At 31.6% G+C, this 14717-nt stretch overlaps 1 protein-coding gene and 1 long non-coding RNA gene across 2 annotated transcripts; one reads left to right on the top strand and one right to left on the bottom strand.

The window, feature by feature from the left end:
• Positions 1–244: 244 nt before the first annotated feature.
• LOC132717080 (transcriptional regulator Myc-A-like) lies at positions 245–3763 on the bottom strand. Its single transcript, XM_060700478.1, has 3 exons — positions 3605–3763; positions 2433–3035; positions 245–2188 (listed from the first exon to the last, which is right to left on the bottom strand). Exons 1-3 carry the CDS (start codon positions 3639–3641, stop codon positions 1512–1514), a joined length of 1317 nt encoding a protein of 438 aa, XP_060556461.1. The 5' UTR covers positions 3642–3763; the 3' UTR covers positions 245–1511.
• A 643-nt stretch (positions 3764–4406) lies between these two features.
• On the top strand, positions 4407–13388 carry LOC132717064 (uncharacterized). The gene is made up of 3 exons (XR_009623907.1): positions 4407–5032; positions 12087–12164; positions 13186–13388. It is a non-coding gene; the product is annotated as an uncharacterized LOC132717064 (long non-coding RNA).
• The last annotated feature ends 1329 nt before the right edge of the window (positions 13389–14717 follow it).

Below are 14717 nucleotides of genomic sequence, written 5' to 3'. Positions count from 1 at the left end.
CAATAATAGTTTGAGACGCTCCCTACGAATGAATGAAATTCCAGTTGTGAATTCAGGGTTAACGATTGGCTGTGAGTCACCCGGTAGTCTCGCTGTTTTCCCGCCAAATGTCAAGTTGTCCTTTGTTACATTAGAGTGGGGTGTAGAGAGATAATAAAATTCAATATACATCTGAGAAAGAATACAACACAAAATACAATTTTTTATAAGACTCATTTTATTGTTTTCTTAAACCTCTTATGAGTTTTCTTTTTTTATGTAAAAGTCGCCAAAACAGTTCTTAAACCAAAAACACAAACAAACAAAATTGCAATTTCTTAAATCAATGCAAGAATACTTTGTGTGAAAATGTGACTTATTTGAAAATGATCTAAATAGTTCTTATATGCTTAAACATGTATATTTTCAATACAGTTTGAACAATTTAATAACATTATATTCTTGCATCAATTTGATAAAAAAAATCAGTTTAGTCTAAGATGATCAGAATAACTGCTGCTTGCAGAGGCTGTAAATAAGATTATTAAAAAGTTAATAGAAAAAGCAAACTACTTTGTAAAATAACTAACAAAACTTCAACCAAACCTTTGTACATTGGGTAATTATAACCAGGAATATGATATTTTATACATTATTTTAAAAGCGAAAATAACATTTCATTCAACATGGTTCTTAAACAACAAAGCTGATTATTGTATACATTCATTATAAACTTCAGATATTCCCATTCAACTGATTTATCACTTGACAGAAAAAAAAATCTCAATATAAATTCTTTATAGCAAACTTTAACATTATTAAAGAACAATATTTACACAACTAACTGGGCTTTTATGACAAGCTCATTACTTTAGAGGAAAATCACCTGCCAATTTAATTAAATCAAGATTTTGTTGGACATTTTCTTATAAAACATGAAAAAATATACAAGTATTTAAAGAGAAAATAGGTACATAAACTCTGTAGAAATAGAAATCAATAAAGAACAACAGTCAAACAGTTATCATACAAAAATGCAATAATAATATCACCCATTTAGTCAAGCAAACGAAATAAAATGACCATTTGCCCCCAACAAAAATTGTATAAAGCAACTTAAAAAATAAATCACATTTTTTCTTTTCCTGAACTGTCAAATTCACTACAGCTCTAATAGGTATAGTAAGTAATGGTCCAAGAATGACCTCAATGCATACACAAATGAAATGCCAAGTGTTATAAGTTAAAGGCAGTGATTAAATGCACATAAAAAAATTATTGAACACATACATGAACACAGCTTGAATTAGCAGTATCATTAGGCCCTATCAAACTTCATGAAAATTACTCATTTAATGCCTTTATCTGAACATTTTATTTGAATGTTTGCTTAAAATTATCCATGATTAATGTATATATATATCATGTCTATAGAAGTTTGGTTAACCTCGTGAAAAACATCATTCTCAACTTAAGCACTTAATGCAATGCATAATAAATCCAACTTGTTTTCAAGTCTGTAGGATAGTTGTTTAATAATCCCGCAATTTTGCAAGATTCCTTTTCAATTTTTCCTTCTTGATTTTCAATTGTTCGATTTCTCTTTCCTGCCGTCTTTGCTCATCAATGAGTCTGTTTATATACTGTGACGCTTTCCTGAGAATAACAACTTTTGGTGCACGTTCTTGTCCCTCAAGTTCCGGTACAGAGTCTCTTAGATGAAAGAAACTATTTTTTAAGTCAGTTCTACGTTTACGTTCCAGAACATTATGTTGAGTCCGTTTACCACTTTCGCACATTTCCTCAGAATCACTAGAACTCCGACTACAACTTCCCATGGAAGATTTAAGTTTTTGTGCAACTTTTCTCAAGTCTGATGGTATACTTATATCCCTTTTTAGTTTTTTACTTTTATGTGTGACAGGTGAATTTGGATATGAATGCACTCTTTTAAGAGAAGTCACTGGTAAACTATAGTTATGAACATCTGTTGGACAGTCAACTCTAGGTCTCACTGATGTACATTTTGTAACAGTTTGTGTGCTAAATCCAGATTTAGGTCCTATAGTCAATGTAACTGTTTTAGTACCGCGGTTGTGTTCACTCTTTATAGGGCTGCATTCATCTTCATCATCGGAGATGTATTTCCTTTTAGTTGGAACAGTTACTTGAAGGTGTTTTTCCACAGTTACAACATCAATTTCTTCCTCTGTAAAGTAAAAATATGAAAATATTAAAATCAATAGTACAATAATTAAAAATATTAAATTCAACAAGTTTACATGTCAAATAAATGATAATATCATAACCAAGTTTAAATACTTGATATTTTAAAGGTTATGTGCTTTGTATTTATATAAAGTTTGTCAAAAGCGAACAATTTAATAAAGTTTTATTTTTTTTAAAACCATCTTTTTTCATTGTTTATTCAAAATGAGTTATGATATACTAACCAGAATCTGAGGGTGTTTCAATTCCTAGGTTATGTACCCTGGTTTGGGAAATTGCGCCTCCCAAATTTGTTGCTGGTGGTGGTGGTGGTGGAGTCTGCTCCAGTGGAAACACCTCATCTGGTGCAACACAGGCTGTGTTGAAAGCTGGGTTTGAGCATGAATTACATCTAAGCCGTTGTTTTTGGTCTTTCTGGGCTGGTTTACTCAACTCCACAGATTTTACTGGAGCTGACCACATAATGTCCTGAATCAAGTTGGATTGAAGATTAGACTCTATATCAGGACCAGGCGGTGACTCTGGAAAAGTGGATATCACTTCTTTCAACATCTCGTTTGTTATATCATCATCATCAAAGAGAAGAAGGTCTTCTGTATCTATATCAAATGGCATTGTGACATTTTCAAGATCAAGTTCACTGTCACTTTCATGTCTTGGAGACAGTGGTGGCGTCGGCAAGTCAAACTTTTTCCAAATATCTTCACTCATCACTGAAGTTGGGGGCAAGTAGATTTCTTCATCATATGAGACAGGGCTTTTCGATATTTCATCTAACAAATTCATTTTGTTGGTACTTGATATATTCTTTCTAACTGTTGGCATATCTGGAAAAGAAATATTATGATTTATCTATCATTTAAATCTAGAAAGTTAAGTGTTAATTGAATCTACTAATCAAAGGTTTAATAAATAATATTTCCTCTTATTTATAAGTACTTTTAAAGGCAAAAGTAATTCAAGGCCAGTGCGTAGAAGTAGTCTTACAACTAGATTAATATCCGCGTGTAAGTAAAAGTAATTGGCCTCATGCCATCATTATATATGCATATGACCTAGAATAAGCAAGTGAACACGTGATATCTAACTGCGCGACAGATTGTAAATTACAACTGCGTAATTAACCATTTTATCAAATGAAAAGTTTTCATTTTCATGTACAATATTATAAAAAATCAAGTTACAAACAAAATACGCAAATTGTCATTTCATATCATTTCGTACTTTAATCAATTTACACAGAAAATATTTCACCGGCTTCACTGAGACAACTCCCACATGAAAAATGCCGGTTGGCATAACGTCAAAAACTTCGGGAAAAGTTGTCATTAAATTTCCCCAATTAAAACGATGTTTAAGTATTAACACAAGATGTATGTCATATTGTTATATTTACCTGCAACAACATAGCACGGTATATTTTTAATTCCCATAGATATTCTAAATAATTCCACGATTTTGACAAGTTCACAACTACTGCCGAAGTGCAATGATACACCGAGACACGATTGCTATGTACATCTAGATTCTAGATTATGAATACATTAGTATTCATGCGCGCCGCTGTGACCCTACGCAAGGTCGATTTTACGATACTTCATTGCATTTAAAGTAAAATGAAACTTTAAGTTCTTTTTATATATTTTAATTCTGCAGACATTTATGAACATCATACATGTGATAAATTATGATGGCAATAAAAAAATTTAATAGAAATCAGGAACTAGATGTAAATTTATCAAATGGCTGTAATCCGGTCGAGCGGCGGGAAAAAGCGTGTGGGCGGAGTTAGGTCGGCTTAAACTAATACTACGGTGGCTTCATTTATTTTCATTTGAGATGTTTTCGTAACATTAAAAATTGGCTTTTTATGTTAAACATCACATTTTTACATATAATTTCACAAAAAGTATTTTGTTTATGTAAGGCCGTACAATTGACCAGAGCCATAATTTTTTGGGGGCGCAACAATTAGTATCCTATACGCTGTAAATGTAGGTCTACCTATTAATGCGATGATTATATACTTCACACCGACTGTCGGTTAGATCTATCTTATTACATTAAAAAACCGTATATAATAATTTGAGATTTGTTCAAAGTGATGAAGCGATCAAAATATCGAAGTGTGTTTGGCGCGTGCAAGGTAGTATTTTGGTTAACATCAAACCTACCCGGTACTGGGCCACATCAAAATCATTTGTATTAACAGTATCTACGGTTTTTAGCATTTTTGTTCACTAGTTCAAAGCCCGACACAAACTTCATTTAGCCTAACTTCACAGATTGTTGACATATGTCTGGCACGACATTTTCATTTAGCTATTCTTTTTCTATATTTTACTCGTGCGATGTCATGATTTTCTATGTAAACCATCGCACTGTGTACAGCTAATTATTGAAAACTAGTTTTGTATACATTGTACTAAATAACCCGTTTTGAAATATATACATGCTTAAAGCACTCAAATAGTTCGTCAGTGTCTGTTGCACGATTTTCTCGTGCTACCGGCAAATGAGCGGGAAATTACATGTAACATGAAACTATACAAGTGTTAGTTTGTATATACGTAACAAAGCAAATGACACAAAGTAACTGATAACATAGAATTCATATTACACATGTTAAAGCATATTGCACGTGGAGCATATGGAACACCAGGGGACGTTACTCTGGTCACACTTCCTGCATGGAAACGGAGGCAGACCTCTACAATATACAGTAGAGTTGTTTTATTGTTGATTATGTCAGAGGCCTGTGAATTCGTATAAAATATATTCAGTGTTGCTAATAATGAGGTGAATCGTTTCCTCAGATGATCATGTAAGTTTGAACATTTCTCTCATTTGTCCGACAATCAGTTAATGAGATTATGTATGTAATGTTGTTCCAAGCATTAAACAGTTAAAGTAGTTCTCATGATGTCACAAATGTTGATGTCAAAATGTCAATGACGTTTACACATTATTACGTCACAAAATTAGGTCAGGTATTGTTTACAAATATCGAGATGAACTGTCTGAACTCTCTTGATAACACAGCTGCACATTTTTTATGGAAATTCTCAATGAAAATTAATTCAGTGTTTACACACAGAAATTATAAGCTAAAAAGGTCTTTAATTAATAAAAAACAACAACAACAAATGAATGTGTCCATTGAATTCGCCTTTGATGAGATTGGTGTCAGCAATGGAGCATTTTATAATATGAACTATTTGTACTGAACAAAATGTCATGGTCATAGTAAATTAAGAGACTTGGATTTCTTGAATGGTTTTCCTATACATAATTTGTTGCCTCCTGATAATCTAGGAATAGTGAATTCAATTCCATGTTTGCTTATAATAACCCAGTGACTGATCGATTCTACTCATTTTACCAGTGCAGACCAAGAGCAGATTTGTGCTGTTAAATCATGGTCTGCACAACGCTATTTTGTCATTTTGATTTTGTTCAGATTGAATGATGGACACATCCATTTAACAGATATTTAGTGTATTAATTAAGGGTCAAACCAGTTTGTTTTTTGTCCTAGACATAATAGCTGGAATGGTTTTACTTTTAGCTTGACTATTCGGAGAATAGGGATTTGGTTAAGCTTTTGGGCGCAAGTTGGTATCTCCAAAATTACTGTTCTGACACTTTTTACATTTTTTTTTGTCACTGCCCAAGGTCCATAACTAAAACACGGATATTGACAGAATTATGGCCCTTATTGAGCTTAGAAAGTTCCACATTATCCAGGCTCTTGTTTTACTATAAGACACTGAGAATAGTCAAGCATTCTTGTTATAATGTCAGATCAGTCTGTATATTTAAGCTGGTCTTTAAGCACAGGTTTGCTGTATCTAACATGAAATGATCTATTTTTAGATAAACTGTTAGAAAACCTAGTTTTGATTTATTGAGATTCAGTATCCTTAAAAAATGATATTAATTAACTCTCCTTTGAAAGCCTAGCTTCAAATTAAGAAATTCTTGATTTAAATTAAACTGAAGTTTGTTTTATATGGTTTGAAAAGCAGATATTAATCTATGAATATATTATAAGTAAATACTACATACGTACTTAAATTTGAATACAGGTGTTTCGACACGCGACAGATGGAGAAAATTCAAATCATTACTTACAATCCATATAATAGCTACTGTGCCTATAATTGGGTTGTAAAAATCATTGTGAGTGAAAATGTTACTTGAACTTTCATTGTTTGTTTTGTTTAAAAGTAATTGAAGCATACTTGTCTGCATGGCCGATCAAACAATAAATTCATGTCTGGATGGTTAAAACGTACATTAAAAACAAACCATAAAGAACAGTAAATTACTTAAAACACCTATCAATTAATACTTTGCCTAGCAAGATACTGCACAGTCCAGCATACCCAATACTTGAATCCTAGGAAGTAGAAATATGAAATTCAATCAGAGGGAACAAGTTATTGATATGTTAAATATCTCCTACACTTACAGGATTTTGAAAATTGCCATTGCCCTGGGGTGGGAGGATATAAGGAAAAATGGAAAAACTTTCCAATTCTCTTGGGCTAACTGTCATTCTGGCCTCAAGGTTATAAAACATTTTTCTAAGTTCTTTCTCAAATCGTTTAGGGTACATAATATGTGGCAGTTTTTGGCCAATTAAATACCTGAGGTCAGAGTTTGAGCTAAGAGAATTTCTTTATATATTTGGATCCAGGCCTGGCACTTTTGGAGCAAAGTATTGTAAGTATATAGCTTTAAACTATAGTACTATTTGATGGATCTTTTGAAATGAATATGAAATCAATGCTGAAACTTATGGTACATATAGCCTGTCATTGACTCAAGATGAAATGTCTGACTTATTAAAACAATGGTTCTTACAAGTTTTGTTGTGCCAAAAGACATGAAAAACAAAAACAACAAGGAAAGGTGGCATTCAATGAACATCAAGTATGCTGTCTTTGATTTTTAAAACAAATTGGGTTCGTCAGTGCAAACAGTCATATCAAAAAGTTACTGAGGTTTGATTCAAGGGTGTTTCCTAATGTAATATAATAATTATATACCCAAACTGTCCACTTTAATTATCAAGAGGCAAGAAAAATAGTTTTTCTCACAATTTAATTAATCAGAACAGAGATTTGATTCAAGACTTGGTACATTAAACATCATTTAACCCCCATTATAATATGTTTAATTTTTCCGCATATTTGCATGTAAGTACTTACTTTAGTTACTTAAATTCATGCAGGGTATCTATATAAAAAATTAACTTATTTAAAGCAAAACTATACAAAGAGCTATAAATCTTCGAAAATCTTAAGAAACTTAACAAAATCTACTTTTCTGCATTCAAACTTTCAAAGATAGATGCGATAGTGCGTTGAATGTACCGAAAAACAGATCGCACCCATCTTTATGTAAGTGTCATCACGCGTTAATTCAATATATAGATTAGTAGGTGATCTTTGTGGGTTAAAATTTGATATGTTGACGGTTTTTATGTAAACTCGACAAAGAATATATTTAAGAATCCGTTAGCTTGGTAACAGGATAGTCAGGGTCAAAACATCTTTGTTGATGTTTAAATAGTATATTTAAATATTCAAATCTTTCGTAAACTCCATCGCACAAAGAAAATAATTTAGGTAGGAATTTTGATATTGAAATCACATTCATTACGTCGCTTTATGAAAAATTCGTGATAGGTGAATAAGTATTTATAGCACAATGAAAAAATAGCAATAAAATGAAAAAATCATTGTGGCGTAGACGGTTTAATATTTTGTGGTTTCATAAAGCAGCTTTACAAATAAAAAGTCTCCGCTTTTTTGTTAGAACTTCTTTGTCGTGTATGGGTTATACTTTTATTCAATACATATTATTGCTGCAATCTCTTTGTTTGGATGCCATTTTAACTGCCTTTGTATTATACAAGATATATACATAAATAATGGTATATAATGTTTCACAATAGAGTGAGCATGACATGTTGAAATATTGTCCAGTCCAAAGAAACATAAGAAACTGGTACAAAAAGTTACCAAGAGCGTAATAATTATTCAACATTTGAAAGTTATTTAAGAACAGTTTATCATTTTACATGATTTTTTAAAAACACCTTTTCCATTATTAATAAAAAACAAAAACAAACAAAAAACATGCCATAGTATTATGATTCTTTAATAATTACATATAATTACATGTATAATGAAAGTGTTTTAACCGAAGTCATTAATCTCTTCCAATAATAATTTTAAATAAGTTTATTTAGTTTGGTGCCTTTCACTTACAGCACTGTTAAGACTGGGGGGAGACAAATAAGATTGGCCACCATATTGATGGATTATAAGGTTTTCATGTTCTGTACCTTATCTTTTGGTGTTTTCCTGATTGCCCTTCAGAAGTGTTTTAGTGGTGGATTGCCTGAATTAAAGACTTATTGTTATTATAGAACTTTACTCTTTATCTTCAAGAAATATTTAATGATTGACCACAAAAGGAATTTACACTTTCCTAAAAATATAGGCTTATGCTGCCTCAAGAACTACTTTTAGTGCATAAAGGTCCATGGTTTTAACAGAGATATAGATGTTATCTATAATGTCTCTGGCATGAAGTACCCAGTCACATCCAATGGCTCAGCAGGTATCATTGACTGTATTACAAATATGACATTTAATTATCCATATAACACACAAATCTACCACATTGATTTTATGATAATTATCATAGTTTATTACTTTATTGATACTGTGAATTACATGGCATCTTATTATCATATTTGGCATTATCCAGACATTTTAATTGCATATAATAAAATACCCATTGAAATTGCCATTGTAGATGTATTGAAATATCAATTAAAAATTACGCCTACTTTCTTTCCTTACAAAATTTTTATTTTCTTTTGGACAGGGAAACAGACTAATTTCAACCTGCATTGACAGTGTCATCAAAATTCGACAATTCTGTGTTTTTATAGACGCTAATTTTCTCTTTGTGAAAAATTCATATCAGTTTCACAGGGATGTTGAGGGCATTTGATTATTTCGCCGTTTCATTAATTCATCAGCAATTGTCGTCTGCTTCTAGATTCTCTGAAACTTAAATTCTGATGTCAACAAAAATGCACCGGATCAGCCAGGAGAAGATTAATTGCGCCTCTCTCAATGTTACTACAACAGATGCATTGTCGGAGAGTGCAAAAGATCGTAGCCGTTTCTCTAGTCATGTGACATGGGCCCTCCAGGAGACTTCGTTTTAAAAGGGTTATACGAAACACAAACTATTCCACAGGTTAATGGGAAAATCGTGAATTTGTAATGATTTTAAAGAATTTTAATGAATGATGTATGAGGCAGTATGCAGGGTTTGAAACTTAATGTGGGGGCAGTGAACTAAACTTGCAAAAAATGGTGTCGTTTAAATAGTTAAGTGAATTAATGACAAAAAAAACCTTAAATTCTTTGAATATTTTTTGTTGAAGAAAACCTGTTTTATCCCGTTTGTGTATTTAATGTGACAATGCTCATTTTATCATAATAAAAGTTGGGTTTTTTTAAAATATTTTTACCTATTCAAAGGCAATATCATCATCATACATGTTTTTTCACCCCTATCATCAAAGAAGTCAAGGTGATGTAATCACATTTAGAAAATGTATTCAGATATTAAGTTCCTTTATGAAATAGCATTCATATCTGCCTTTTTTTTACCTTAAGTATATAATGTTTCTATGACAACAAACTGGTTTTGAATTGGTAGACTATTCATTTCTTTTTGTGTCATAATGACATAACGATATTCTTGTTACGTCTTGATATGTAATTAATAAATTATGCAGTTTTGAGTATATATAAATATATCGGTATCTATAGCGTACCTTGTTTAACAATTGATCCAATACAAAACTATCACATAAAATAAAAATTCATACAAATTCATACAATGTGATTTCCTAATATTCTTTCTCAAACAACTAAAGCCTGAACAATTCAAAACATGCTTTATATAATTGCCATGATATTTTATTCACAAAAAATTGATATCAAATATTCATGAATGTCAGATTGATTTTATACGTGTAATTAGTCGGACAAAAACATGCACATTTACTGATATTAGCAAACTTTTGTCCAAGAAATTAATACAGTGTACAACTAAATGCATGTATTTTTATGTTTTGAACCTTTCTTAACTTATTACAGTGGAGAAAAGTGGCTGTATGGTGCGCTTTAGTATCTATGGTAATAGCAGTCCATTTGGAAACTTTAGGACCAGAAGTACTTTTCCATGGAAACAGAAATTCTTTGGAAACATTGTAGTAGCAAGGAGTTTCTCCTGAAAACCATAGTAACAGAAGTCTTTATAAACTTAAGGGTAATTAACATTTGGGAATTATTGTAAATATAAATTAGACTTTTATAGTAAAGCCCCAGTATCATGTATATAATCTGGTGATTGGTTTCGTCTGCATGCTATCAACTTGAAACTCGCATCACTATACAATGTACCTTCAATGACCAGAACCAACTGCAACCATCTTCACTAACTTTAAGGAAATGGATGCTAACCTGTGACATTGGGTACCAGCGTTTTATTGAAAGTAATATTTGTAGATGAATGGCATATCATGGTCCTTATAGTGGGATTCAAACTTAGAGTTTGTTTTTTTATGACTTGACTGTGATTTTAACACATTTTAGGCCATATCTAGGCTGTTGGTCCGCCCAACAAGCTTTCTTGGATAACTGTCCAACAAGCTTTCTTGGATAACTAACAGCAGTAATTAACAATTTTTCCTCAAGTGACCGATTCCAATTCCACATAATTTTGAATCAGTTGTGAGAGACACATGACTATTTTACCAAACATACAAGGGAAATTTCGTCTCACCACAGGATCGAATCAGTGGCTTGTGGTTTACAAATCTGATACTTTCCTTTTTGAGCTAAGCAGGCAGACTAGAACTATTCATAATCAGAGACGTACAGTAAAGATGCCTCATAAAATATATATATATACATATCATCAATTCATATATTCAAATTTCTCTTGACTTCATTTAATTATTTTTGACAGTGTAATTACATGAATATGAATTAAAAAATCTTTTGTATGACAGAAAGAATTATCAATGAGGTAGATTAATTGTATAATTGATAATGATTGAGTAATTGATAATGCTTTCATAAATTTACAAATATAGGTTACAAGTATAGGCTAAACATTTTCAAGTTGTCAATGTAAATATAATCCAACACTTTTCTGTTTAAACCTATAACAACTTGTAAAATGACTTGATTATTTTATTTTTTTTGCCAGATGTCTATTGCAATTGTATGCACGATTGTTCAGTAAACATGTTCAATTTCAAACAGTGTTTGCTTTACATGTATGCTAAATAGATTTATGATTTTTTTTTCTTTAAAAAATGTCAGAGTAATTACGTCTGACAGAGGGCATGTAGTGATATAGTGCCATCTTTGTAAATATGAAGTAGACTCATATTTTTTGTTGTATTTGCTTTTTCATTTGAGATCTTCCATATATTTAAAGTAAATCAATTAACAAAATGGGGTAGGTCAGAAACCTGACAACCTTAAAGTCGTCATGCTGTTGTACTAAAAAATTGTCAAGGTAATGACGATGTTATCATTGTAATGTTTTATATATTATTTCACAAATTGTAAAAAATTTCAGAAAAAAAAGTATCAAAAGATATCAAAGCCCATAAAAGTCAAGATTGCATTAATATCTGTTTTTTTTTTAATTTACTTTTTATATGTTTAACATGTTTTAAAATATTTAAAAGTAAAACACTTTTTTGAAGAGTGTTACATGTATTAGTAGGTTGTTTTTTCATATTTTTATATTTTGATTTTCAGGTCACTTAAAGGTGAAGAGGTCCTTCGATTTTGTTTATAATTCCTTGGCCAGCTGAGTAATGGGTTCTGTATAAAAAGGTAACATAATATATAATGGTCTATTCAATTTCAAATGAGTCAAGGTTGAACAAAATTAATCATAATTTACAGAAAAATTCTTTTATTTTTCACTGTCCATGATGAAGATTTAAAAAGGGGTATTCTATTGAGAGCAGAAAGTAGAGATAATTGATTTATAATAACCAATTACATAGCAAATAGTATGTAATTGAATCTGAAAGTCACTAGCGCGTCAGGTTATTTTCACATTTGGTGTAAAGTAGGCCAGTTTAGAATACACAAGGCAACAGGAGTAGCTGTCTTTTTCAATGGAACAAATTAGAAATACTGTAACAATGTTTATACTAGTGTAGGTGACAGGTTTTTGTCTGGATTGGGATTGTCTGAATGTAGTTAGAATACTATTGACGGACAAATTACTTCACGTTAAAGTATTAAAAGAACACCTGTATTGAACAAGAAGTTCAACTTTTGTTATTACTGTTTACTGTTGCTTTATAAAAGGAACTTTACTCTGTAATCAAATATTTTTTTTGTCAGTCATTGAATATAATTGTTTAATTTGTATCCAATGCAGGGAAAGGGGCTGCCTTAAATAAAGCTGTATAAAACAGTTTAAATTGGGAAACATTTACAAGTTGTAAAGCAACAAATCTGATCAGCCAATTAGATTTTTTAAAATTTCAATTAAGTATAAATCTATTTAAAGAGACAACTCCTAAATGATTTTTGTCTAGGTATTGATTCTGATTAAGCTATGTTAAGAAGTTGGAAGTTACTTAGGAGAAAAGTCTTAGTATTGACAGAATGCCTAAATGTGAGGTTATTGGGTGCAAATTTATGAACTGCCAAAACCTAAATATTAAGCATAAGCATACAGGTAGGTCAAAGGTTGAACAGTTAACAGCTATTACTACAGCTATATTATATATTTTTGGGAATACAAGTTTTTAAAATTTGTTACATCACAATAGCCGCTGATTTTGTATTGTGAATTTGTCCATCTGTAAAATTAAAAACTTACACCTGTCTATTGCAGCTCAATTACATCAATAAGTTTCATGACCAACCAAGGTGCCACCAGCTACCAGTATAGAGCTTGGTCAGATTGTATGGATGTACAGCTTAGCCTGGATCTGTCATACCGGTATCAGTAAAAGTATGACCATTTTGCAACTGGTTTTAAAAAAAATAAACATATGTCATATGGGACTGGGACTCGGACCCAGGACCCTTAAAATACCAGAGCACAACTGAACTATCTGGCTGCTTACTCTTAATTAATTGGGTAACAGTTCCAAACTGTAACAGTTAACTGATACATAAAAGTTATTCTAACATGTACTTCTTTTTCATAACATTGATGAATACAAAAAAGAATAAAAAATAAAACAAAATTTATTACGAAGACTTTTTTGGGGGGACTTCATATGCTTTAAACCAGAACAATGATTATGACAAAACGAAGATAAATTTTTATGGGTAGCAACTAATTCATGTTATCTTAAAATAGTTTAGTACAGAATATTTAAAGAATGCAATATCATAATGCTTTGTCAAAGCAATTGTATCTCTATTGGTAGGATAAAAATCTTGATATGTCTTCAATTTAACACCTTTGGATTGTCAAATTACTTCTTTATCATAATATTATTGGTTATTGAAAAGCTTTATATTTTAATAATTTGAATACTAAGCTCTGATAATGATTTGTCTGGGCAGAACTGTTTATGCCATTCAGCCTAGTCTGGTAATTGTGAGCAATTATAGGACTTTTTTGCATTTTTATATCAGAATCCCTCCTAATAACAATGAAATGTTCAGATTAAAAGCTGGACAAGTCCGGTTAAAACATTTTAAAATTTGATTCAATTAAAGCTACACTCCATCGCAGCAAAATATTCTTTTCCTTTTATGTCTTACATTTTATAAGACTAATACACTCACTGCTGCGGGTTCTTATGCCATCAGGGACTTTGGATTCTCTCAAGTGATGAAACTGTCCAGCAAGCTGACTGAAGGTCTATGGTTCTTCTTCTACTCATGTTCCCAGTTGTGCCTGAGAAGATTTGTGGCTCTAGTTCTACTCAGTTTCCCGGTTGTGCCTGAGAAGATTGTTGACTCTAGTTCTACTCAGTTTCCCGGTTGTGCCTGAGAAGATTGGTGACTCTAGTTCTACTCAGTTTCCCGGTTGTGCCTGAGAAGATTGGTGACTCTAGTTCTACTCAGGTTTCCGGTTGTGCCTGAGAAAGTTGGTAGTTCTTGTTCTACTCAGATTTCTGGTTGTGCCTGAAATAATGCATGATGTGGTCTTCTTTCAGAAGTAAGACCTGGGAAGTCAGCATATGGCCTTTACAATGTCTTTGTGACTAAATTACAACAAAACAAACATGATTTGTATTACAAAATGAAAGTCGTTGTTAAATACACATGTACTCAATTTTGCCATTAAAATTGTTTGTTGTTTTTTTTCCATTGTGATTACAAATGCATTCCATGAAACAGTATTTTGCAGAAATTTAATATCAAAACACACATTGACAACTTAAAAGAAAATGTTATGTTGATTAT

This window comes from Ruditapes philippinarum, unplaced genomic scaffold, assembly GCF_026571515.1.
Source record: "Ruditapes philippinarum isolate M1 unplaced genomic scaffold, ASM2657151v2 ctg61_1_1_1_1, whole genome shotgun sequence".
NCBI classification, from domain to species: Eukaryota; Metazoa; Mollusca; class Bivalvia; order Venerida; family Veneridae; genus Ruditapes; species Ruditapes philippinarum.
The sequence above is the reverse complement of the archived record's forward strand: the minus strand, read 5'-3'. Positions and strand labels throughout refer to the sequence as shown.

Coding starts and splice junctions, on each gene's coding strand:
- LOC132717080 (XM_060700478.1), bottom strand. CDS start 3,641: ATGGGAATTAAAAATATACCGTGCTATGTTGTTGCAG. Junction 3,036..3,604: donor ACCGTGCTATGTTGTTGCAG/GTAAATATAACA, acceptor TTTCTTTTCCAG/ATATGCCAACAGTTAGAAAG. Junction 2,189..2,432: donor TGAAACACCCTCAGATTCTG/GTTAGTATATCA, acceptor TTTACTTTACAG/AGGAAGAAATTGATGTTGTA.